This window comes from Varanus komodoensis, unplaced genomic scaffold (genome assembly GCF_004798865.1).
Source record: "Varanus komodoensis strain SLA01 unplaced genomic scaffold, ASM479886v1 scaffold20_1, whole genome shotgun sequence".
NCBI classification, from domain to species: domain Eukaryota; kingdom Metazoa; phylum Chordata; class Lepidosauria; order Squamata; family Varanidae; genus Varanus; species Varanus komodoensis.
The window spans coordinates 17,952,880-17,978,365 of NW_025335587.1; the positions used below are offsets into that span (position 1 = coordinate 17,952,880).

Consider the following 25,486-nt stretch of genomic DNA (forward strand, 5'->3'; position numbering starts at 1 on the left):
TACACAATGGATAAGATAATGGTTGAGAAATTAGAAGCCTGGGGAGAGAAAAGGAGGTGGGAGCAGCGGAGATGGAAGTAGGGCAAGGCTAGAGTGGCTCAGCAGAGGCTGGCCTCCAGATCAGCTTCGCTGGGGGACCTGAAGCTGAAGCTGCACAAGCAGCACCATTTGGCAGAGGCAGAATCCATGAGACCACACAGCCGACGCGGGAATGCAACAGAAGCAGAGTCATCTGTTCATGCTCAATGTTCTAAAAGGCAAATATTGGACGTTCCAGCACACTGGCACGTCAGACGCCACATATAGCTGGATGCAAACGCTGGTGCCATAAACACTGCTAACTGCTAACTGCTTATGCTTATGAATATTTTATCAAAGAGAAATGAAAATCCACTGAAAAATAAGGTTCTTGGCTACCGACCAACAAGACAGCGTCTTCGAGAGGACGGATTGTAATTGGCATAAAATGAGAGTCTAACTCACAATAATATATCGAATTAATAGAGCTGAGAGATGATTAGAAATTAGCATTTAAAAGAGCTCATATTTAAGCCACCTCATGAGATTATGTTTTCTTGTGTTTGCATTCACCCCTATAGGGAAAGAGCGCGGAAAGAAAGGCATCTTAAACACGTAGATGAATGAAGAGGGTGTTTCCTGCCCCACAAGGGGGGGAAATGTTAGAAAGTAAGCTCATCAGCTGCTCTGCAGTGGCTTAAGCTTGCTCTGATGAAGGACTACCCATTTCACGGAAAGGTGCAGCTATCATCAGTTCCCTGAAGGGCATCACTCTCACACACACACACACAAATTTGCATATTTGGCAACCCAGCCCCCTGCCCAAACGGCACTCCTTGGGCAGCGGATCGAGGAAGCCATCTTCAAAGCATTCGTGGCCTAGTGCCTGATCCCTACAGGGTGAGGGGGCTTGACATCCCGACAAAGCCGGAGGCCCACAGCTTGGGGGAGCCAGCCCTGGAGAGAGGCCTCTGCAGCCCTTTTTGCACCCTGCTAGACGCGTGTTCTGGGAACCCACTTCCACGCCTCGTCTGGCGATCGCTTCTTCCCACCAAGGGAGGCCGGGCCGCACAATTGAAAGGGGGAGGACACGGGTGGGCAGAAGACACCCCCCAGGTGAGTCCCAGTTCACAGGGGCTATGGAGGGGCCACCCCAGGACACGCCAAACACGCAGCGCGGCTCCTGCAAGCATCACAGCGCCGACTCACATTTCTGCCGTTCCGCCAGCGGTCCCCTGCAGCACGCCGAAAGCCCGCAGGAGATTTCTTTGAAATCTATGTGATTGTCCCGGTTTTCATCGAAGGCGTTGAAGAGACCTGCAATGGCCAGCAGCAAAAGGTTGAGGGAAGAAACTGGGCTGGGCTACCACGGGCCCCGTGTGGCCAGCATCGGTCCGTCTCCTGCCTCAGCAAGCCGGGACATCCGTCTAGGGATGCCAGCTTTGGAAAAGCCACAATCTTCACCCCATTTCACAGCGTGGCTTAAGAGCTGGGTTTATTCCCAACATGATCATCAGAACCGCAGGTGAATGAGAAACTTCCCGGGTGGTTGAAGCACACCAGAAAGGGACGAGCCGAGCGCAGAAAGAACGGGCTCATTCCTAGCCCTGATGAGCTGGGATGCAGCCCCCTGAATGTGGCTCTCGTGCCCCACATCCTGGAAGAGTGCCACATTTTTAAGGATGCGATTCCAGCACCCCAACCTCCAAACTCAGTGCCAGCAGAGTGGGGCAGAGGGGCTGCAAAGAGGCATCCCACCCACCTGCCCACTATTAATGTTCGTTTGCCCCAAACGAACGTGGGAAAGGGGCAGATCAATTGAGGGAGCAGGAACAGCCTCGGAAGGGGCGCTGTGCAGTGCTGACGCATTTTAAGGAGCAATCCCTATTCCGGCCTCAACCTGCTTGCTCCAGGCTCCAGCAAAGAGGAGGTAGTTCTCTTGATTCATGGGGACTATGAGGCGAAGCGGAAGACCAGCTTCGTGTACTTTTAATGCTTCGGCTGGCTAATCCGTTCAGTGCCCAGGCACAGCTGCTGAGATGGGGCAGGCGCTAAGTGAGACGCCAAGGGGAAGAGGAATTACAGGCTGGTATCGCCAGCGCCGCCCCCTCCCACAAATACACGTGGAAGGTGGTCGCAACAGCAATGAAGAGACGCGGTGGCTTTTCCATACCTTCGCCCAGAGACAGGTGGATGGGAGGGGAAACCAAGGGGCCAAACGTCTCCAGGTCAAAACGCCCTGTTCTTGACTGGGCTTTCAAGAGCCAGTACCGCTTCTCGAGATCGATGATATCCGATTCTTCCACTGTGCAAACACAAGGAGGTGCAGATGTTAGCCAGCTGAAAACGTGTTTTGAAAGGCTTGATGACGGAGGGGGTTAGCAACCTAAATGCAGCAGCTCTTTTGTGGGAGGGGGGAGAAGAGAGATAGCATTGTGGGGGGGAGGGGGGGAAGCAGCTGCACCACATTCCTGGGCATGAGCTTTGGCAGGCAGGGGCCTACGCGTGCCAGAGGCCCTGGGGCCCGAAAAGGTGGCAGTTCCTCTAAAGGCCCATAGAATGATAAAGAAAGTTCACAAGACGGGAGGTAGAAGACTATTCTTCCTGCTAACATGTGAATGCCAGCCCACACAAATGCATCCACGCGGGTGGTGTACCGAAATACGAACACAGCAACAAGCTAAAGAGAAAATGTTCCCAGGGAACCAAAGGCTGATGCTGACAAGAAATGCTGGAATGTTCAAGCGTGGCAATTTAAACGTTCACAGCATTTTTACTCCACTCCCCAGGCGAAAAAAGGTGATCTGAGTGGCTTACGTGACGATAGGGACAGAAAAGATTGCCTCTGTCTGAAGGGCAGGACACAAATGGAACACAGGACAGGAAAGATGGAGACTTTCAGAGGGACGTGTTTGTGTGCAACACCAGGATCACACATCACGGAGCCAGGAAAATGTCGGCCCTCCAGATGTTTTGGCCTACAACCCCCAGCTTCCCTAGTCAATGTCGTCAGAAGTGAAGGATTATGGGAGCTGCAAGCCAAAACATCTGGATGGCTGCAAGCTGCCCATTCTCGACATAAGCTTCACAGCTGGCCTCTGGAAGCAGAATCCAAACTGTCAACCCAAAGGCTCCTTGTCCCTGGAGCGGCTACTTCGCGTCCTTCTCCCACCCACCGCACCAGCGGGAAGCAAATCTGCTCCGTTAACAGCTGCTTGCATCACCAACTCCCCCCCATGTGATTTGCGGCTCTCGGTGCAACGGCAGCCCTGCAAGGAAGGCACGCTGCAACAGCTCCGTGACAGTCCGGTCAGAAAGCGCCCCTGGCGACCCCCAGAAATCTTTAGAGGGGAAGATCTGCCTCCTCGTGAGAATGCCGCCTCCACCGCACAAGCTTCCCAGAGAAAAGCCGTGACAGCATTTAATGTCTTAATAAAATAGATCTAGCTAGCACCATGCCCCTAACAAAGCAACCGAGCTTCGAAATCCACCACCGGGAAGGTGGATGCAGAAGGCAAGGGAGCTGCCCGGAGGAGAATGCTGGGAGTCGGGCCAGCGGCATTTTCACCATTAAGTCTCTGCGAAAGTTACAGCCGTGCTCGAGATTGGTGAACATTAAGCGGTTCGCGACGATCTTGTAACAAAGCCGCCTATATTTAGCTTCGCCATGTGTGATCTCATTCCCAGATGGTCCTGAGCCCTTAAACCCGTGCCAGCTTTTTAACAGGATTAGACTTCAGCTCTTTGGGCTGGTTACCAAGAAGGAACAAAAAGCAGAGACGTTGGTGGAGAAGTCAGGAGCGAGGCTGCCCACGCCTGGACATGGTGCGGTGGACCAACGAAGGCCCAGACCGGGCAGCCAATCCGCAGGCACGGGTGGTCATACAGGCCAAACTGTAATCATATACAAAAAGACATGCGTCTGTCTGTCTGTCCGTCCAGCAGTGCCACAGCACTACGAATGTGCTGATCCCTGAAAGATGGACCTTATGAATGGGGCCCTGCAGGTGTACATCCCAGGTTTATTTGGTTTTTAAAACTTATCAACTGATCAGTCTAAATGTGTCTGAGGCTCGTAGTAACGTCTCCAGCCATTAGGGGGAGCTAGCCCTAAGTGGTCCTTAGCTTTGTAGCTGAAATACTGTGGAGCCAGGGGGCAGCAACAGCTACAGATCAAGGGACAGAATTAGAGGCTGGCCTCTTGATGTGGGGCAGCCTCCCGGTGGCTTTCCCCCATCTTCACGCTGCACCGATCCTCGACTGGCAAGTGACTGGACGCTGCAGCGTTCTGAGCTGGACTATTTCATGAAACTGCTGGGCAAGGTCTCTAGCAGGTTTTCTAATGCACGAGAGATGGGCTTCGATTTTACTGAGCTCTCAATTTAAAAGCCTACATATCGCTCTCTTTTTTAACCAATTGTTTTGACAGCTGATATTTAGGAGGCAATAAACGCCTTCATTCCACCCTCGTTTGTCAAGCACACAGCAAAATTATCCTCTTGTCGGAAGAAGCAGGGAAAGCCGAGGCTGATCTGGGAAGATACTGTGCATTTTAAAAGAGTAATAACACCTTTAATAATTTTAATAATTAGTATTTTACACAATAATGCTTCCATCTTGGCACAGAAAGACGATTATAAAAATAATCGTGACAATTAGATAAAGCAACTAAAGGCATTTTGAGATTTAAAAGTTAAGGGAAAGATTCCATGTTTTAGTGGGCTGTATTTCACTCAACATTGGATGCAAGGTTTCCAAGGAGTTATCTTAATTGCTTGAGTCAATATAACCTTTGGGGGTGGGAAGGTTGGATGTTTTATCTGCACTTCTGTCAAGTACAGATTGGAAAAAGCAAGGTCAAAGAAACTGAGCGTTTTCAAGCCATCCTCTTTAGAAGAATTACTAATACAACGAGGATGATGGCCAATTAGTAGAATGATGGCCAAACAGTTGGGTGCATTGACCAGTCTCAAATCTCGCAAGCAAGATTAGCCGCTTTCTGTAAAGGAAAAAGCTGCAGCTAAGTGGAAAAGAGCACTTGCCGTGGAAGTCTATCCATCAATTCCTTTCATATCCAAGCTATCGATCGTGAAGTAAGCAAAATGTCTATTTGATCAGCTCCAGCCAATGGCTGGGCCCTTTCCAAAGATCGGGTTTTCAAATACTACACTTAAGCTGCAACCCAATGCGTTTTTAGATGAAAAAGGGCTATAATTCTCAGGATGGGAGATGGGGGCATGATGGGAGACGCGGGGCGTTTTCTCTCGCCTTGAATACCCCAAGGGGTTGCCCGTTTAAGGCCTCTGGGCTGTGCATACCACAAAGACTTGGCCACAGGGAAGGTCTCAAAAAGACATACAAGCAGCCCCGAAAAGTACCCAGAGCTTTAATCGCTGAGCAGAAATATACCAAGCTCACACAGAATCCTGCAAGCTTCATGTTATGTCTCCAACAGTCCTCAAATGCCGGCCGGCATAGCTCCACTCAGAGCAACAGATGCCCACCTGCTTTCTGTCTCTTGGGAGCTCAGGGCTCCGTACCCGAGAATCTCTGCCCCTTGAGTCCTCCGCTGAGGCCGGAGGGGCCGGGGAGAGGAGGAAGGCCTGGCTACCACTTCGGGCTACAACGCTTCCTCCTCCTTCGCATGCTGTGTCCCTTTTAGCCAGTAGGAAAAAGTTGCTCCTGCTCATCCAAAATGTGAGCCATTTTGGATGAGCAGGAGCACGGAATACTTGAAAGAAGGAAAGCGAGTGAACGAACGAGCGAGCGAGCGAGCAAGGCACCTCACCCTATTCAGCAAAAAGCAAAATGAGAAGTTAAAACGGCTGGCAACACCCCGGTGCACAAGGAACCTTGCGATCCTTCGCAGCGACATGGTGAGACTCAACAAGAAAATGGCAACAGGGAGAGGTGTGGTGTGCAGGTGACCGACTGAATTATGCAAACAACCGAAATTCTAGGGCCATGTTGCCCGCCCCACAGGTCCAGCGTGCTCCAAAGCTGCTCCCTTAGGTATCCTTGCAAGGCAGAGAAAATCCACTCAGTGAAACAAGGAAGGTGAAATGGGATCCTGAGTAACCAGGCACAAGCACCTGCGTCTGTCAAAATCGATGGGCCAGCAGGGGTGGGTGGCTGCTTTCAAAGCTCAGCCCTAAAACCCTTCCTCGTGGGCTCGAGTGGGACTTGTGTCCTGCCAGGGTTGGGACACAGCCTCAGTCCACCTCCAGGAGCACCCCTGGTCAGACCTCCTTGCACCTACAGCCATTCTTTGCAGAGGTAATGCATAGTAATTCACTATTAGGGTGGGATAGAAGGAAGGACGATTCACCAGCCGATCCTCCGACAGCTGCCAACGAAATGAGCAAAACTGAATGAAACGTTCCAGGATGTTTTCTATGAAGAGCTTTTCCTTGCCCAGATTAAAGATGATGCTATTAAAGCCTCACTACAGGACTCCAAGCTGGCCCAACTTTTTGTGCTCTCCTTCGTACGCAACAGGATTAAAAGAGAAGATGCTGAGTCCAAACAAATATTCTGTTAAGCCAATAACCTACATAGCAGAGATTAAGATCGAAGCTGAACATTTCCGGAAGGGGCAATCAAACCCCTCTATTTAGGCACCCACATTTTTTTACCTAGTTTAATCCCAGTGGTGCTGAGCAGATGACAGGAAGTGCCTGTGCGTCGGAGCAGCCACAATAAAAATGAGCCACGCGTTCCATCGCTCGCGTTGCCTCCCTTTCTGCCATTTCTCTCCTGCTTTTCCCCCCGAGATCCTCCCACGGCCCCTCCGTTCCCAAATCACAGGAATTCCAACCCGCTGCCTCCGCTCCCCCCCGCCCGAGACTCTCTGCCCTCCGACCCCCATTCGGAGGACTTACCCACCTAATGGGGCAACTCTCCTAGGTTCACAGCAGCAACAGCATACCATATTCTCGTCATCTCAGCTCCGGCCAGCTTGCACCGACACGGCCCCGCTCTCAGCCAAGCCCGCCGCCCGCCCGCAAGGACCCCCCGCCTCGCCAGACAGGGCGCCCGTCAGCCACAGGGTGGGCCGGGGGTCTCCCCTGGAGCACACGCACATGGCCATTTGTCCACCTTCGGAGCAACAGCTTGTCAAAGGCTCCGCGCCAGCGAGATCTGGTTAAGGTGACACAGCATGACCCAGGAGATAAGAGGATAAGGAGGTGGAGAGATGGAAATTAGACCTCGCTAGGAGGGATCTGCTTCATGGCCGGGAGCTTCCCGGAATACTTTCATCTTTCTTTTCCACTCTCAAGTGAAAGCATCAACAGGAAGGGGTCTCCTGAACGCTCGGAGGGAATATGCCGTAGGAGTCCTGCACGATGCCTTCACATGACCATTTAAGGGAAAAGGCATCCCAATAGAGACTTGCGGATAAAGTTTTAATTTCCCGTAAAATCTGATTAGCCCTGCCATTCCTATGTACCTGCCCCAGCAATCTTTGGTTTACTGAATGCTTAAAGAAGAATGGAAAAGAAAAAAGTTAACAGCCTCTCTGAGTTTATCGGAGTTTCTTTCCCTGCTTGCCTGCGTGGTGCTTAGGGAGATGCCCATGGTCCCGTGCGCTTCACCGGCAGAAGGACACACAAGCCATCGAGAGTCACCTGACCGGCAAGATGGGACTTTCTGTGCACTGGGGCTGAATTATTTCAGGATGTTTGTCCCACCGTAACCTTGCTGTTCAAACCAGACCATGTGGAAAACAGCATGGGGTCTCCCCATTCTTTGTCTCCTCTCCTGAACAGAAATTTATTCTCTATCCCTGTTTGCCAGTTTTGAACACCCACGATTCGGCTGTGATGCGTGCACCGATCTATTCAAGCACCAGGGCCTGAGACATTGTGCAGTTATTCTGCAGGGATTCAGGACATGCAACAGCTTGAAGGACGCACCTGCTGCCCCGCCGGGGCGCACTCTGGCAGAAATACGCACTTTATTGCCCCAGCTTTCAGAGCTGAATGGCAGGTCGTTGGGTCCCACTGTTCTTCTTTCGGTTGAGATTTAGGGCTCAAGAGTAAGCACCTCCACTGCGTAAGACAAAAAGATGGCCTGCCACCAACGCGTCAAGCCGAACTCAGACAAAGAAATAGAAGGAAGGGTCAATAAGGCCAAGACAAGGTGAACAAGGTGCCCGACTCAAACTGTGACACCCTTGCTAGGTGCCAGGAAGAAACGGGCAGGGAACCGTCAGGCAGACAAAGGCCGGATGCATTTCCACTGCCCAGAAGACGCGGTCCTTCCTGTGACGGATCGGACGAAGGCAGAATACCAGCAAGCAGCCCAAACTAGGCGAACGGGCAGCTTCAGGAGCGCTGCCTGCCCCCAAGTCTCCAGGGCTGGGTCAAGCCTGGCCAGTGCGGGGACGCCGGACCTGCTGCAGCCAAGGGGCCAGACACTGTTTCAGGGACTCGCTGCCGTCCTGGGGCCTCATCCCCACAGCGGGAGGTGCCGAAGGCCGAACAGGTGGGGCCAACGTACATAGCTGCCTAAGTAAAGTTCCTACTGCTGGGAACCACCACTTGGCGAAAACATTTCAACGTGCTGAATGGAGGCAGGGGAGGAGCGGCACAAAAGCTCAGAAAGCGTGACACCCTCGGCAGTGAAAGCGACAGCAAAGGGGTCCCGGGCACCCCTGCAAAGCCCACTGATCTATCCCGGAGGAGTGCTTCGAGCCGGCTACCCAGCCAGACAAAAACTGGAAGTGCCTCCGCTCTAGAGATTAGGAGGGAAGTGGGAACAACATGAAGAACCATCAAGCAAGAAAATTATCAGTGGGATACTTGAATATGCCTGCTTTTGTGCTGTTTTTAAATAAGTTTTGCTGCTCTTAAGATTGCAGATGTATGCATGAAAGAGTTTGGGTCAGGGGAAATAGCAAAGGCCGGAGGAGTGGCTGAAGTAGTTTTCAGGACGCTGGAGGCAAAGGGCTCTCTCCTCCGACAACCAAGGGAAGCAGAAGAAATTCTGCACTGGACGGAACAGAATCCAACTTGAAACAGTTCGAACTGATTGGAAAATTCACCTTTTTCCACAGTACTTGTGAAGCACCCCACTAAAGCAAATTTCCCTGACACTTCAAGGCCACGACAGGCTGTGGGCAGCAGCGGAGCAATTCAAGCTCCCAGAAAGAAGAAAAAGCCCCACTACGCAAAACTTTCAACTTCAGCAGCTACCCTGGAAGAATATTTATGGTTTAAATGAAATGGAACAGGATTTGATTAAAAACGGCAAGTGTGTGCAACTTAGTGTGACTCTCGGAAATTTCCTTTGTAATTCGGGGCCAGGGAGAAACATAATTAAAGTCATCTGCCCTCCAACATAAATGTTATTTACAAGTGAAAAATTATAATTTATTTTTTAAAGAAAGTTTCCTCGCTATCTCACCTCATTAGACAAATTTAAATGGAGCCACCGGAGCGTCCCTGTGAAGGCCTGCCCCCTCAAATCAAAAACTTAATAACCTTCCCCTATTTTTAATCAGGGCTATTTTTCATGCCTGTGCCAGCGTTCGTCAAACAGGCTCAGCGGGGAGAGAGAAAGTCCCATTGGGAACCACCCAAAAGGCAGAGCCCCAACAGCAGTGTATTCGCCACCTCTCCTTCACCCAAGAACCCACAAATGCACTGGTTAGGGGCAGGACGGGGGGTTAAATCCAACTTCCAAGTCACTGTGTCACTATCCATAAAACAAGGATTTGCTGAAAGGGTAACCAAAAAAGCAAAGCAGATCCGATGCTCAAATGCTCGCTTCACCTTCCTAAATTCAGCCAGAGCAACTTCCTTTGGGTTCTTCCTCTCAAGCTCTGATACGGTGTCCTGGAGCCCTGCGCCCCTTCCTCCTTTCCAAGGCTCGGATTCTGACCCAGAAATGGAGAGGCCGGCCTCCGCAGCTGAAATCCCACCGACGTGGCACTGCGCCAGGCAGTTGTAGAGGATCGGAGAGTTCCGAGTTTTCGGGGAAGGTTTTGTGAGCGGGCCCGATAGCATTAATTCCAGGATACGGTGTCAGGTTGGTAGGATGTTCTTCTCCCTGAAGAACCCTTTTTGCCTTCCTAGATGGCTCAAAGCAAGCTGCTTTCTCCGCCACGGGCGCACCTGACTTCACACTGCTTGCCGCAGCCTTCCCGGGGATTCCAGCCACACAAATGCATGCAGAATTGTGCTGGACCGGACTGAGGCCCATCTCGCCCCTTATTCTGTTCATACTGCGGCCAAACAGAAACCCACCAACAGGACACGAGGGCGGCAGCACCTTCCTAGCCCCTGATGGAGTTCTCCAACCCCCTTTTAGAGCCCTCACAAGTGACTCTCTATCATACATTTTGTAAAAGTGAACTGCACCGTCCATGGGCTGCGTAAGGAAGGCCATCTTGCAGAAGTGAGTTCCACAGTTCCGGTACATGGTGGGCGGAGAGACCGCTCCTTTCCTCTGGCCTGATTTTCCTACCAGGTTCTAGCATCGTGCATGCGAGAGAAAGAAAAAGGTCTCGCAATCCACTTTCTCCCTGCCATGTCTAATGTTGTTGTCTTACCCACCATTCAGGTATCTCATTTACTTATTTCAGGTATTGTCAGGCTGCTGTTCATGGGGGGAAAAACCTCCCGCAGTGGCTTACACTCAATCAGTACAATGAGATATAACTTGGACACTTGCATTACGAATGCAAGGGAATAAAATGTGTCATATCCTAGCTCTCTGGATGTCACTGGAGTGCGGCTTCCCATCATCCCCACCAATGGCTGGGCTGGCTAGGACTGATGGGAGCTGACCCTTCAGGACCTGAAGGGTCGGAATTTGCCTGCCCTGATGGAACCAGGGAAGCGAGCAGAATCTGAGCTTCACAAATTCCAATATGGACCAGCATCTGGTATTGTTCTTGTATTTCTCTCTGCCTCAGAACTAAGTTACCCTCCAACACTTGTACCTCTGGAGATGCTGCTGCAGTGCTCGGCTCAAAACACATGCTGAAATACGTTAAAAGAAAATACATTTTAAATGGGTTTACACAGAGCACAGATGAATGCCAAAATGGGAACAAACAGATCTATAGCACACTGGTTTATCCATCACCTTAAAAGCATACATGTACACAGAAAGGCCGCTCCTCTTTGAAAATGAGGCTGAGCGAACATTTTAGATATTCTTAATTCAAAAACTTGAAAGGCTCACGGAGGCCAGATGGAAGTGTTTCAAGGGGTTGGGTTTTTGCGATTGCTCACCCAGACAATCACAAAAGCCCTGCTGATTCCAAAGCAAAAACAGATCAATTCCAAAAGAAGAACCCTAAAAAAGAATAAAAGGAGAAAGTGCCCAAGAATACGAACCAACCAGGTAGGAGTTATTTATTTCCCTGCTTCCCGGGCCTCATAAATTCTGAGACAAATTGCTCTGTTTCACAGCACTTAGAATTCTTGCTGTAACAGCTGGCAAAGACAGTAAAATCCCATGACAAATACAAGTATTTCTGAAAGCTATAAAAGTTCAACTGGCTTTTGCCAGCAGGATCTGCAGAGCCTCCAACAGTGCGAGCCCCGAACAATCAGTTTTCCTCTGTTCTCTTGTAAAACACTTTTTTAAAAAATTAAGGCTTTGGCCTTCTCCTAACGATGCGATTAAAGACCTGTATCCTGAATCGCGGGGGCCGTGGATGTAAGCAGGAGCAGCTGGAAGTCCCGAGTTCAAGATAAGAGGCAGTATTAAAATCACACGGCACGGTACAAAGAGAAATCGCTCTAGGAGTGCTTGGGAAATCTTCTGCCAAGCTCCGCGAGACTCCCCGGGGGATTACCGGGTGCGGCTGGTGCCTTGTCTTTTTGGCTACCTGGCAAGGAGAGCTCCGGGAAGCCCAGAGGTCTGATCCATGGCCACCAACTGGGCTGGCTTTACAAGGGGCCTGGACAAACTCATGGAGGTGAAAGTTTCCAGTCCTCATGGCCACGCGTGGCTCCAGGAGCAGAAGGGACTATGCCCATGCACAGATGCCCCTTTGTGGCCAGAGGTCTATCAATCATGCTGTTGCTAGGAGCCTGGCATAAGACGACCTGATGTCTCTCAGAGGGTTTGTGCGACTCCTCCAATAGGCCCCACCAGGCACAGCCAATGGTCAAGGATTATGGGAGCTGCAGGCCACGCCAGCCAGAGGGTATTAATCCGCCTGCCCCTGTGCAGGAGTTAAGAGCATCAGACCAGAGGTGGGAAGACCCAGGTCCCCACTCAGCCATGGGGCTCCCTGGGAGGCGCTGGGGTGGCCGTTCTCAACCAGCTGTGCCTACCTCGCAGGACTGCCACGAGTATGAACAGGGGAAGGGGACTCTGGTGTGCTTGCCGCAAGCTCCTGGGAGGAATGGCTGAGCAGGAATGATAAATACACAGCTCCTACTACCGCCACCCCGGCCCTGCTCCTTCCTGGGTTCTGCATCTCCAGGCGGCAACAGCTCACGACGATACGTCATCAGCTCAACTCCTAACTCGTTGACCCGAGCCCCCAAAATCGCCGCTGCAGGCTTGGGAACCTGCCCTGGGCTCACACATTCCCCTCTCCTTCGTGCATCCACTTCCTCCTCTGTGAGCCTCTAATCTGGCTTCCCCAGTTTGGCAGCCTCCTCCCAGCAGGCTGTGGGTGGTAGCGGAACACATCTGGGGAGCCCTCGGGTGGGGAAGGCCCCTCGATTGGAGCCCGCCATGACATTCAGCTCCGAAAACCCAAGGCTGACACCTTCCCCCCTGCCTAGGGCCCAAAGTCACCCGTCATGCCCCGGGCAGGGAACACAATGCAACTCCACGCCCCAGATCAGGGCGGTGAAATCCCCGCTGGGAAATTCTATAGGCGCACAGCAGAGGTACCCCGTGGTGTTCACTTAGTGCACAGCTGAGCCTAAAATTGCACTCCACCTTCAGACAGAACGTCCCACCATAACCGCATTTAGGCGTGAGAGAGTATTTGCCCCCCTTGGAAAAGCGGTGCTTCCACAGCACCACAAGGTCGGGCGGTTTCGACACAAGGCAGCTCTGCTGGAACAGCGACTTACGGTGGGTGACTCCGGCCAGGGTTTGATAGAAGGTGGGGGTGTCACTGTCGTCCGTGAGCGTGACATACACCCCGCCAGACAGGAGCCAGCGGGAAAACGTGAAGGCCTCTTTGTTGTGCAAGAGCCAGTTCCGGAACCTTTCGTAGTTCACCTTTTCACCCTACGATGAGAGCAGAGAGGGGGAGAGCTAAGCAAAGCCGCTCAGTTTTGCCAGTAGCTACGCTCCTCATCTCCCTTGGGCATCATTTGTCTGTTCACACCCACCTTTTGTAGGGGGCCCAGTGCCGCCCCCTTGAGGACAGCCCTGTAAACCGGATTTCAGGCCCCGAGTGCTGAAATGCTCCTGCAGCTTATGATGTGTCCACAGAACATTGAAAAGTTGCACTTGTCGGCGCAACGGATTTCTGCTGGTGGTGTGACCCAGGGGCTAAGAGTGGGGGCTGCACGGGGTGGCCCCAAGCGGGCCTCTTTGGGCCGAAGCAGCCCTTCGGAGAAGGGCCCAACGTTCTGCCTTTCCGGCTGGCACACTCTGGAAGGGCTCCACAACTGCTACGGCAGGCCAAGGGCCCAACCGTGCAGTGCAACTGCGGAGACTTTCTAAAAACTGGCCGCTTGTATTTTAAGGGGAAGCTTGTCTTGTGGGGCCTGATCTGGAAAAGGGCCTTGCCCCATGTTCCTGTTGAAAAGCACCTCCTCCAGACCGTGGCTTGTTCTGGATGTGCCCACTGCAGCCGGGGAAGGGGTGCTCAGCACCGCAAAAATGGTGCAGGGGCCTGAATCGGCCAGGGCGCTGCAGCTGCTTCGGCTTCAAAAAGAAAGAGGGCTGTTTGTTAAAAGGACGGACGGTGTCATGTGCCACTTTGGCCCCCAGATGGTTGGGGGTTCCCCACCATCAGCCCAGGCAGCAAGCAATGGCCAGGGATGCTGGGAGTTGTTGCAGTATGCTCAGGGACCACTCCACAAAGTCTTGGGCGAGGACAGCTCTTTTGAGCTCCACTAGGCAAAAGCCTTCCAATGAGGGGAGGTGCCAGGGGCATCATGCGGGCCCCCCACCAAGCTCCTGAGGGCTCAAAATGGCTGCTTCTGGGCCGCCCTACACCTACCCTTCAGCGTCTTTCAGAGTATCTAGGCAGGCACTGAACATGCTGAGCCGAATCATGAAAAGACGGTGGTCATTTGTGGCTGGCTTTAACAAAAAAGGGGCTGGGGCGCAGGCAGGCAGCTCCAGGCCCATCCGGATGCTGCCATTACAAGAGGAACTTCGAAAAGGAAGTCAGGTTCGACAGCAGGATTTTTGGAGGGGAAAAAACAGATCTTGCAGATCTTTATGAAACCAGAAGCCAGCAGGAGGCACGTTCTCATCTCTGCAGACGTTGCAGCTGGCAAGGGCCGAAGGAAGCAACAATATTTCGTTGGAAAAGGTACTCGGACATCTCACCCAATCAAGCGGCTGTCTCTGAAAGGGGCACTCAGATGCAGCAACAGCCCTGGAGATGCAAAGTGCTTTCCGTTCCAAGGCCTTGGCCTGCCCAAATCCTTCTTCCATCAGCCAGCAGGCCTGGCCCACCGGCAGGAGGGACTGTCAGTTCGGGCAAGCTCAGCTCATGGCAAGCAGCGGGCCTGGAGAAGCCGATCCGGAGGACACGGATGACTTTTGCGGGGAATGAAAGCATAAAACCCCACTGTACCTTCAGGGCCCATCGCCTCGCTGCAAAAAAATACCAGAATGCGTTTCTCAAGCTCTGTGCCCAGCGTGCTCGTTTCAGAGAAATCCTTTGGGAATCTCTCATTAGGACACGGAGTAGCGTGGCTTTAAGTCTCCCTGCCACCCCACTTAATTGTAATGCATGTGAGGCTGCAGACTGCCTGATTAAAAAAAAAAATCTCCCAGCATTTCCAAGTACGGGACCCGTTAGTGCATTCAAAGCAACAACAACTAAATTGCCGATGAAAAGAAGGCTGGGCGGCACGTTTAACCCCCCCTGGCACCAGGAGGTCAGATTCCGCCTTAAACGTGCTTATCAGCAACACGCAGCTTGCTCAGAAAGCGTGTGGCTCTTTTATGGGATTATCATGGCAAAGTCTCCGGGGCATCTCTGCAGAAATACTTTACAATTAAGCAGCGCACGGTTTACCTGAAGTGAGCGGGAAGGAGCTTGGCATAATGCTACTGCGAGTATTTTGTGTCACGGCTATTATTAGCTCTTTTTAAGATGCTGGCTGAAGCTAATGAAGTCTCGGGGAATCTTTCCGTTTCGGGATTTAAGATCTTTTAATCGGGCTCTCGCCAACCGAGAGCCCGACTTTTCACTGTTTTTTGAGCAACACTCCGGCTGCCGCTCTTGGAGTCTCTTTGCTGGCCTCCTTCCCAAAGCAGGCGCACAGTTTGAGGACGCCGCCACTGGCCACCAGCAGGATCCCTCTCTGGCCTATGGCTGGAGCCTGGCCCACTAAGCCGCCCTGCTTCAGGCCACGGATGCTGCTCATCTCCTGCCTGCCCTCAGGCGTGGCGAGGGCTTCACCATGCTCTGGCCCTTCCGTCGTGGAGTTCTGTTGCACACAGAGCTTTTGCAAGAAGTCTGGGCAGGTCGAGCTTCCCAGGGAAGGCAGACTGGGAAAGAACAACACTGCAGGAATCTCTGGGCGGTGCCGGGGCCGGAAACCGGACAGCACCGCCAGTGCATTGTCCCGGCATCGGGGAGGTGCCAAGCAGGATCCATTTGGAAAGCTTTCGACAACCCTGAAAGGGCAGATGGGGAGGTGGAGGCTGGACCTGGCTTGTCCAAGGTAACCAGGCAAGATCAGGGCAGACGCGAGTGGCTCCTGCCTCAACCGCTGAGCCACTGTCCTGAACCAACCGGGCTGGTCGGTGTCCGGCTGACAGCACCCGCTCACTTCTCTTGCCGCGCTTCCCGACGCAGATCGCGAAGTCTGGTGAGCGTGGTGTGCGCCTGTTTATTGCGTTACTTTCCAGAGAGGAACATCGGCCTCGTACAAATGAACACCGCCTTCCAGTCGCTGTTCTCTTCCACCCACACAGCGGGGAGAGAAAAATATCTATACACACGCGCCATCACACATGGCATTATTTGAGAAAGAGGGGGGAAAATAGCAATCTTTGTGAAGAGGGGAGAATAAAATATTTCTGGCAAGAAATAACGAGTCCCCCTCGTGAAGCACTTTGAAGATGTGGCTGCTTCTACTCGCGGCAGAAGAAAGAGGAGCGCTGGAGAGGCGGAACGCCCAGGTGGCAGGAGAAGCTTCCTTCAGAGATGGACTCCCGAAATCGGGCCGTGGAGGTCGCAACCATCTATTTTCATTTCAAAAGTGAATTCAGCACAGGACGTTTCTGGGGGACAGGAGACGACGCTGGCATATTTTAAAGCGGACCTTTCCCCTCCTTCCTGATCTCCGTGGACGCCGGCTTCCTGAGAGAGTGTTTCGGCACGCAGGGCGCCTCAAGCGCTGCAGGCGGGGGTCCCGTCGGGGCTGGAAAGGGCAAAGAGGCCCCAGAATGGCCGAGTCGCCTGTTCTTTGGACAGCCTGCTTGGAGCACGGCTGAGGCTGAGTTTGGAGGCTGCCAGGGCTTGGCGGCCGGCGCGGAGTACAGCAGGGCATCCGGAACCTTCTTCAGCCGGAGTGTTGAAGGAAGCTCAGGAAAGCTCCCGGCCCGGGGGGGGGGGGGGCACCAAAGGGGCCACATTCCAGCCTACCTGAGCTTAAAGCAATTCCTGCCAGCAGCGAGGCATTCCCACCTTTTAGGATGGGAAGGCAAAAGCCACACAAAATCTGGGAAGCCATCAGTTGACTGCAGGGAAGCAGAGGGGCTGGGAAAGAGGCCAACTGAGGATGCCTCCAAATTCCGGGGGGGGGGGGGTTAATTATATTGTACTGCATTATACTGTATTTTTTCATTCAAAGCCTGCCCTCCTTCCTCCTGCAAGGACCCCACGGCAGCACACACGACTCTCCTCCCCATGTTCTTCTCACAACAGAGTAGGCCGGGAGCTGATCTGGAGGGCGGGCGCCTGCCTTCTGCAGGCGCTAAAAGAAACCAGGAGGCAGGCACCGGGTGCCCTCGCGCCTCTCCTCCGCTACCTGACGGCTGCCAGTTTGGCAGGCAGCACAAGTGGGTGCAGCAGCGGGGTGGGTGCCTTCTCCGGGCCGCATCCAGACAACACCACCTGCCTGTGTCTGCACACTCGGCTTCTAGCACTCTGGGGGGTGGACGGGCTCGGCCGGAAGCAGGGAGCTGGGCTAGGAAAAAGCAAGTGGGGGAATGACCCCGCTGGTACGTTCGGAGGTGTGCGTTTCCACGCTTTTCTTCATGAGGTTCAGAATGCTGGAAAAAAGCGACCCCACGCCCGACAGCGGGAACGGATTAGTGGGTCCCACGCTGCACAGGGAGGGCGGGCAAAGCGTGGCCTTCTGCATGTTCTGGACTACAGTCCCCATCTTCCCTCCTCTGCTGGAAAGCTGGAAGTTGCCATGTCTCTGCGACAGGGGAAGACGCACAGACCTGCTGGGAATTCACTTCAGCACGAACTGATTAAACGGGAGCCCTCTTCCCCCAGCTTCTGAAATGATGAGTTCTGGCACATTCTGAGTCTCGGGGAAATAAGCCGTCTCAGGCTGGGCTTGGAATTAATGGCGCTCGGATATGACTTCGATTGACTTGCTGAGCGCTACTGTTCCAAAGAAATTCCTGTGCTCAACTGTTAACCTCTCAGCAGGGTGAAGTTCAAATACTCCCTCCTTGGCTTGATGAGAAATCCGTCCTTCACACTCGTGCGTCGCATGGCCAGCTCACGGCAGCCGCGTCCAAGGAGCAAGGCTGCGGCAAAGGCAGGCTGCTGTCCGCCCGGCTCTGCCAACACGGCAGGTGGAAATTCGGCAAGTCGTTCATCCAGTCTCAAGCACCGTGCAAATCAGACACCTGCCGCCCGAGTTGGCTTGTGGCAGTCGGCTTGCTCGTGGTTTCACCCTGCTATTTTATGCAAGCATTCTCAAAGCCTCATCGGGACGCCTTCCAAATCATAGTCCAAACTGTGGGAAGGTAGGGGGGAAATGCGACAAATTAAGATTTTCAAGAAGAGGGATTCAGCACCTGAGACCACGTTCTGGATCTCCCCCCCTCCACGCTCCTGTGGTTTGCTCTGCGCTTCCTCGAGAATTGATCCTTCAAGTCCTTGAACTCTGCAGTTGTAGCAGTCTTCCGTTCCTCACAATACGGACAGCTTGAAACAGACGGGTTCCTCTCCAGTCTTCTGCTTGTTTCAACAGCTGATGTGAACCAGGAGACGGCTAGGAGGTGGCAGGGAGACAGGCGGCCTGCAGGGAGGCGTTTTTCACTCCACGAAAGCCATTTCCTTACGGCTTATTTTATCTATTTATTTATTTATTAAAACATTTTTATGCCGCCCCATTCGCCAAAGCCTCGGGGCGGCTTATAACGTCTCTAGGGAGACACCCGCTTTCGGATCAGCTCCCCAACCAGGAAGGATGGCCGATTAAACTTACGCAACCTGGGAAGCGATGGGGAGATACAACATATCTGATGCCGGTTCCCATTTGGACCAACGCCGGCATCCGACTCTCTCCACCCGCTTCTAGTGGACAGAAGTTTAATGCGCCGTCGCTGCAGGCAGGGAAGGGGTGCTGACGGGAGGGGGGAGTGTGGAAGGCAGCGCTTGTGCATGCGGGAACCGGGGAGCACGTGCTTCTTCGTTCCAGCACCCCAGCCCTCCCCAGACCAGGGTACCCTTCACGCCCCACTGCGAGATGCCTTGGAGCCGTGGGGGAAAGAAGATTCTCTCTCCTCCCGCGGCGAAGCCTGCATGCCGTGTTCTGGGGGCACGGAAAGGAGACTGGGGAGGGGAGAAGACCAACGAGTCACCAGCGGGATTCAAGGCAGCCCCTCCTTCCAGAGTTGGTTCCAACAAAGCAAGGGCCACGTCCAAGTCGGCGAGCCTCAGGTGGCTCAAGGACAGACTAGCCAGGTTGAGAGACACACGGTCCCCCCCTCCGGCTTCAGGCTGTGCGGCAAGCTGCAGCCGGGGCCTGAATGTTCAGACCGCCTGGGGGGGTGGCAAGAATGAGTGCGGGTGGGCTGCCCCTGAGCATGTGGACTGAGCTGCTGGTATACTGCAATTTTACAAAAGTGTTTTGCCATGGCTCCCGGGAAGGGCTCGTAGCCTGCAAGGAAGCAAAGATGGGAGCAACGCTGGCGCTTCCTTGTGAAGCGCAGGAAATACCTCGGAGAAGCATTTCTTGAGCGTTTCTGGGACTTTCCCATCCACCATATGAAGCATTCTCTCCATCTCTTCGCGGACGACATAGCTCCCCGACTCGTTGGAGAAGAGGCTGAAAATATCTGTATGGGGGGGGAACAAACAGACGCAGCACAACATTAAACGCAGGTCACAGCAGTACGACGGAAGACTGGGCACCTGCTACCCTGCCTAACAGTTCAAATAGGAATAATATTACCCTTTTCCTTAAATGTTGCTTTGCTAACCAGAGGGTGGAACCACCCGGGGATCCCAAGATTATAAACAGCTTAAATTGCAGCTGCCAAACCACATTCTACATATTCTGGATACAGAAAGCACAACACTGTGCTTGAAATGAAAGGATTCAGTGTCTCCTTGGGGTGAGCGTGGGGAGGAGAGCCCTGTGAAGCTGGCGTGTTTGCAGCCCCACTGCGGGGTGAAACGAAACTTCGCAGGATGCTGAAGGCAGGATGCCCTAGAGCAGAACCCCAGAGATTCGTGTCTGGCGCTCCACTCTGAAGCTCACTGCACGTGTCAGCGGGCAAGTCGTAATCTCTCAGCCTCTCTGGGTAGCTGTGAGGGTTTAATGAGGAGCCCGTTATGAACCTGCGTGCCTTGATTGGCAGATGCGGGACGGGGGGGTGGAAGTACCCACACGCCATGAACCTGGCCCACCTCCAGCTCATCATACCAGCTAAAGGAAAGCCAGTTTTTCGGGAAAGCGACATGACGAACTTCCTCCCAGTTTGGCAGGAATGAAGAGGCTTGATTATACTAAGCGGCATACAAGTTTTGAAAATGCGTGTGCACAACCCATCCCCGCTCTGTCGACGGCCAGTGGCACTTACATTTGGCTTTCTCTTCATCTCGGCCCCTGGTCAGGAGGACCAAGCCCACGATCAGGTTGTTGAAGTGCAGCCCTTTGGACGTGCCCCCGAAAGAGCAGTATATGACCTGGAAGCAAAGAGAAGACGACGTGCGCCGTGATGCTTCCGCAGGCATGGAGCCCTGCGCCCTCCAGGTGTTCTGGACCACAGGACCCGCAAGCCCCGGCTACTGGTCACGCTGGCTGGGGCTGATGGGAGTTGTAATGGGAAGCACCAGCTTGCCTTCCCCTGCACGAGGCACTGCTCAAGCATTCCCCCGAAGGCCGCCTGCACGCAGCGCAGGTGCGCACGCACATCCTGCCTTCCCCAACGCACAGGGAGGACACACTGACAGACTGTGGTCTGCCGGGAACCCCCCGGCAGGCCTCCGGGCAAGAAGCCATCGCTTCACTTGCGGGCGGCTGGCAGGACAACCACGGGAAGGACGCCCGTGACATGCACGGGACACACCGAGCGCTCCGCGGGTTAGGTGTGGCTGCGTGCTGCTTGCCCCCACCCAGCGCAACTGTGGTGGGTCCGGCCGGCCGGCTCAGGGGGCCCCAGGTGCTGCTCTGGGGGGCCACCCGCACTGCTTGCAGCACAGGACAGAAACGGGCTTCCCCGGCCAGGCGCCCTCTGGTCCCCCAGCACCTCGACGGGCGTTGTAGTTCCAGAGGGCGCCGGACCATTCCGGCACTTCCACCCCGGCATCGGCTGCCAGGCCATGACCAGCCGCCCCACAGTGGGAATGCTGCACCCCCCCGCCCCACAGCTTGCTTGACTCATCTGTCCCCATGCACTCAAGGGAGGTCAGATTACTTATTCGCTGCCCTTCAGGGTGAAGTGCCAGAGGATTATTTATAGGCCTGGAGTCACGCGAGGTGTCAGCACAGGACAACAGCCGCCCCTGCCAGCTTTTACAACAGCCCAGCTGGTGGGGCTTCTCTGCACCTCTTTTGGGCCCCCAAATGACTGATCCCGGTGCCCCGAAGCAGGAGGTCACCAGCACGTGGACAGCGTCGGGAGCGCCTCTCGCCCTGGCAGGCCAGTCTGCAAGAAGAGGAGGGGGCCCGGCCTGGTCTCCTTCCGGACTGCCAGGTGCTATGAACCAGGTGGGCAAGATCGCAAAGCCCTTCAGCCAGCAAGTCCCTGTTCAGGGGACACCCCGTCCATCATTCCCACGGCGGCACGTCTAATTTCGCGGCCCATCCCTCGGAGACTGCAGGGCCAAGCCGGGGCGGCAGGCCTCGTTCTGCCTGCGAACGACGCTGCCCTTCAAAGATGCTCTCGGGGTCCTGTTCCGGCGCTGAGGGGGGCCAGGGCTGGCCCAAAACCAGCAGCCTTTTTGAGCTGCTGATAGCAAAGTCTTCGGAGACTGATTTGACTTGGTGTGGCTGCCTGAGCCAAGAATTCGAGGAATGGTCATGTGCCAGAAACCCTAGCCCCCTCCATGCTGGTTGCGATGAGCCTTCCCCGGCTCCGCAAGCGCCGAGCCAACACACACGGAGAGACAGGCCAGTGTCCAAGGGTTTGAATGCGCATGCCAGGCAGCCAGGCACGCATGCACGCGCATAATGCTTCCAACTGCACCCTCCAATGTTTCCAAGCCGGCCAAGGGCGCCCATTCACATCGCAGAATGTAGAGGTCTCCCTCAAAGTCAGGGAAGCGCAGCCCACGCCTCGCACCCTGTTCTTGTGGCCAACAGCACCCACCAACGCTGGCCAAGACAACCAACGGCGGCGCTGCAAGCTCTTCCTTCCGCCGCACATTTCAAGCCACAGGCCTTTCTTGCAAAACCTCCTTCACTGCCCAAAGCCCCTTCCAGAGGCGCAGTCCCCCAGAATGAATCTCTGAGCATGCACAGAGCGGTTTGCCGAGCCCAACCCGGTCGGTCCTTCCAGGAACTCTCCTTATGCATCCGCACGGGTCCCCCTTCTTTTGGGAGGGGCCCAGGGCAACAGGCAAGCCTCATCTCCGCACACCGATCCCATAACTGGGCTGCCCTCCTCCACCAAGGTCACATCATGGGGTCGAGAGCCGTGCCCACCTCGCCGGTCCCTGTTCCAAGCCCCGCACCTTGACGGCAGAATGCCTCGGATGTCCGCAGAGGCTGCCTACACGCCTGGGGAGCCTGGCCTCGTGGTGAGCACCCCTGTTTCCCTCACCCCAACTCTCTGGAAACGAGGCGAGGACGGTGCACCAAGCCCATGCCACTGGCTGCGAGAAAAGGTCCCCACAGCCAGAGAAGAGCTGGAAGGGGCCATGAAGGCCACAGGTCCAGCCCCCCGCTGCTGCAGGGCGCCACGTTATGCCATCCCACTCGGGTGGCTGCCCGGTTTCTTTTTGAGTGTCCCCAGTGTGGGAGAGCCCCACAACTCTCTAGGTCCCGAAGGTGGACCCCTGTGCCCCCCACCCTGGTCTGGCCTACAGCCCCTACCACCCCCAGTCCGCAGAGCAGGACAGAGAGACTCACAGCAGCTGCTGTGCCACAAGTGGCCACCCGTGGCTTCCCACCATTCTTCTCCATGTCCCAAGATCTGCCTGTTGCTCCCAGGAAATTGCCAGCCCCGGGACCAGTGCGCCCAACAGGGGCCAGGCTGCACTGAGCTTCAAATCGCAGGGTCCCCGGCTCTCACTGTGTGCATTTCGCTTCAGGAAGGGCCAAATTTTCCACACGGCCCCTGCAAAATTCGCTGGAGCGGAGGTCACCTGCTTGCCTCCTTTTAAGAGCCACGGAGACGGCTCTCCCCTCTGCGGAGCCACATTGTCTTTGCAACGCCCAACGTGCTCCATGGCACCTACTAAGATTTCTCTGCACTGGTGCAAAACGGCTGACTCCTCCGGAAGAAACCTGCCGGCGTTGCAATTAAGCCCGGCTGCTACGTTGACAGCTGCGGGAAGGAAGGGAAGGGAAGGGAGCATCCAGCGGTGCAGCTGGAGCATCTCCCTCGGAGCGGGAGCTCCCAAGCGGTGCGCCAGGACACCCTCACCGGCCGTGCGAGGTGAAATCGCCAGCTCGTGAGTGCCCGAAGGAGCCAGGCAGGCGGGTGGCCGCCTGCCCCACCTCTGCACAATGCCCAGCCCTTCCTCTCACCCACTCCCCACCAGCCTCCGTTTGGCCACAGCAACCACTGGAGCGTCTGGCAGCTCTCACGCCGGGGGCTTGGCGGAAGCCCCCCCCCACCTCTTCCCAAGTTCCTTGGCCTCCTCACAGCAGCTTCCACAGCATCGCCCCGGCGGCCCAGGCAGATCTTCGCACTGAGCCCAACGCCACATTCACCTGCCAGCCCAGGTGACTCGCAAGCGCTTCTTCCACAGAACCAAGGTGCCTCCAGGTTCACTTCCAAAGTGGGAACCCTGAAGGTCTGGGCTTAGGACCTGGTTACCTGAAGGAGCGCCCCCTTCCGTACGTGCCTGCCCGCCCCTTCGGGTCTGGGGCAGAGGCTCTTCCCTGGGACCCCTCCTTGAAGGAAATTAGGAGGGCAATTACCCAGAGAAGGGCGTTCTCTGTGGTGGCACCCCGATTGTGGAATATGCTCCCCAGAGAGGTTCGTCTGGCACTGCCGCTTTCTTCTTTTCAGCACCAGGTTAAAACCTTTTTATTTTCCTAATATTTTCAGGTCTGACTGTCATTTTAATATGGTTTTTATTGTTGACTGGTGAAGAATTTGATTTGGATGCTGTATTATTTTATTTTTGCCTTCCTGTTAAACCATCCTGAGACTACAGTAAGGGATGGTCTAAAAAAAGTTTTAAATAAATGAATTAATGCCTTCCTGCTGTTGGGAACTTAAGGAAAGGCTGTCCTGAAGTTGGGGGCAGACAACCCCTTCTCACCAGGGGCTGAAAGGAGCCCCACTGAGAAGACCACTCATTTTACACACAAGGCATTCCAACTGTCCTTAGAAGCTCAGGTGACGGCGCTGGCGAGGAGCGCCTTCCTCCAGCTTCGGCTGATCCATCAGCTGTGTCCCTACCTGGAGAATGACTGCCTGGCGACAGTGACACACGCAATGGTCACTTCCCGACTAGACTTCTGTAACGCGCTCTACGCGGGGCTGCCCTTGAAGACGGTCCGAATACTTCAACTGGTGCAAAACAGAGCTGCTAGGCTGCGGACGGGAACTGGGCGTTGTTCTCATATAACCCCAGTCCTCCGTCAGCTCCACTGGCCCCCCACTGAAGTCCGGGCCCAATTCAAGGTGCTGGTTATCACCTGTAAAGCCCTCAACGGCTTAGGTCCTGGTTATCTAAAGGAGCGCTTGTGTCCATATATGCCCTCCCGCCCTCTGAGATCAGTGGGGGAGGCCCTTCTCCGGGAGCCCTCTGTGAAGGATGTTAGGAGGGCGAGCACCTGGAGGAGGGCCTTCTCTGCGGTGGCGCCCCACCTATGGAATGAGCTCCCCAGAGAGGTCCGCCTGGCGCCGTCTCTATTTGTTTTTCGGCACCAGGCCAAGACCTTTTTATTTAAACGATATTTTAATTGTTAACTGTTGTTTTTATTTACTGGTTTTACACTACTGCCGAGATGCTCTGGATTTTTAATGTTTATTCTATGTTTTAGTCTGCTTTGTAAGCTGCCCCGAGGCTTTCTGCGACGGGGGCGGCATAAAAATGCTATAATAAATAAATAAACTCCCATGCTGACAGCATGCAAAGCCGGGGATGGGAGCTTCCTAGACACACGACGACTCAGGAGGGGCGACGTGTGTGGCATCTTGCCTGCATTTGCTGCAAGAGAAAAGGTCTAGACCAGGGAGAGGCAATGAGGGTGCACAGGGAGAATGAGGCAAGGAGGGGACGTTGTGCTCCTTCACACCCCATTCAACTCCTCCCTGATTTGGCCACAACTACCCCTGAACTTACACACATTTTTTCAGGTCTCCATGAAGTCTGGACACTTCCCTCGCCTTCCATGCCAGCTACCCGATTCATTGTGAGGCGGAAATCTACATAAGGGCCGACAGGGAGCGAATGCTCCGTACCCCCGTATGGACGCCCCCCACAACTCCTCACGCGTGGGCAGAAGCACAGCAAGCATGCCCAGAAGAGATGCGAGCCGATCTCCCAGTAATGGCCTTTCAAGTGATGGAGAAAATCATTAGCCCATTTCGTCGGAGATAAATAGGCTGCGCCTTGTCCTGACTTCACTTAATGAGAGATGCCTGGATACCTAATCATTCATACCAAAAAAATCAATAGCGGTGTTTATCACAGAGGGCCTCCAGGTTGAGATGGATTTCAAAATTATGTTCTGCAAGGCCCCTGGCTGCTTCA

At 54.3% G+C, this 25,486-nt stretch overlaps 1 protein-coding gene across 3 annotated transcripts in view; it reads right to left on the bottom strand.

The window, feature by feature from the left end:
* Positions 1–25,486, bottom strand: part of USP32 (ubiquitin specific peptidase 32) — an 83,521-nt gene that overhangs the window by 30,817 nt on the left and 27,218 nt on the right. For all 3 annotated transcript variants that reach the window (XM_044429837.1, XM_044429836.1, XM_044429835.1), the window contains exons 3-7: positions 20,191–20,296; positions 19,325–19,443; positions 13,071–13,230; positions 2,192–2,323; positions 1,228–1,335 (exon numbers count right to left, since the gene is read on the bottom strand). In XM_044429837.1, coding sequence (XP_044285772.1) covers positions 1,228–1,335; positions 2,192–2,323; positions 13,071–13,230; positions 19,325–19,443; positions 20,191–20,296 — 625 coding nt within the window. The remainder of the gene's footprint in view (positions 1–1,227; positions 1,336–2,191; positions 2,324–13,070; positions 13,231–19,324; positions 19,444–20,190; positions 20,297–25,486) is intronic.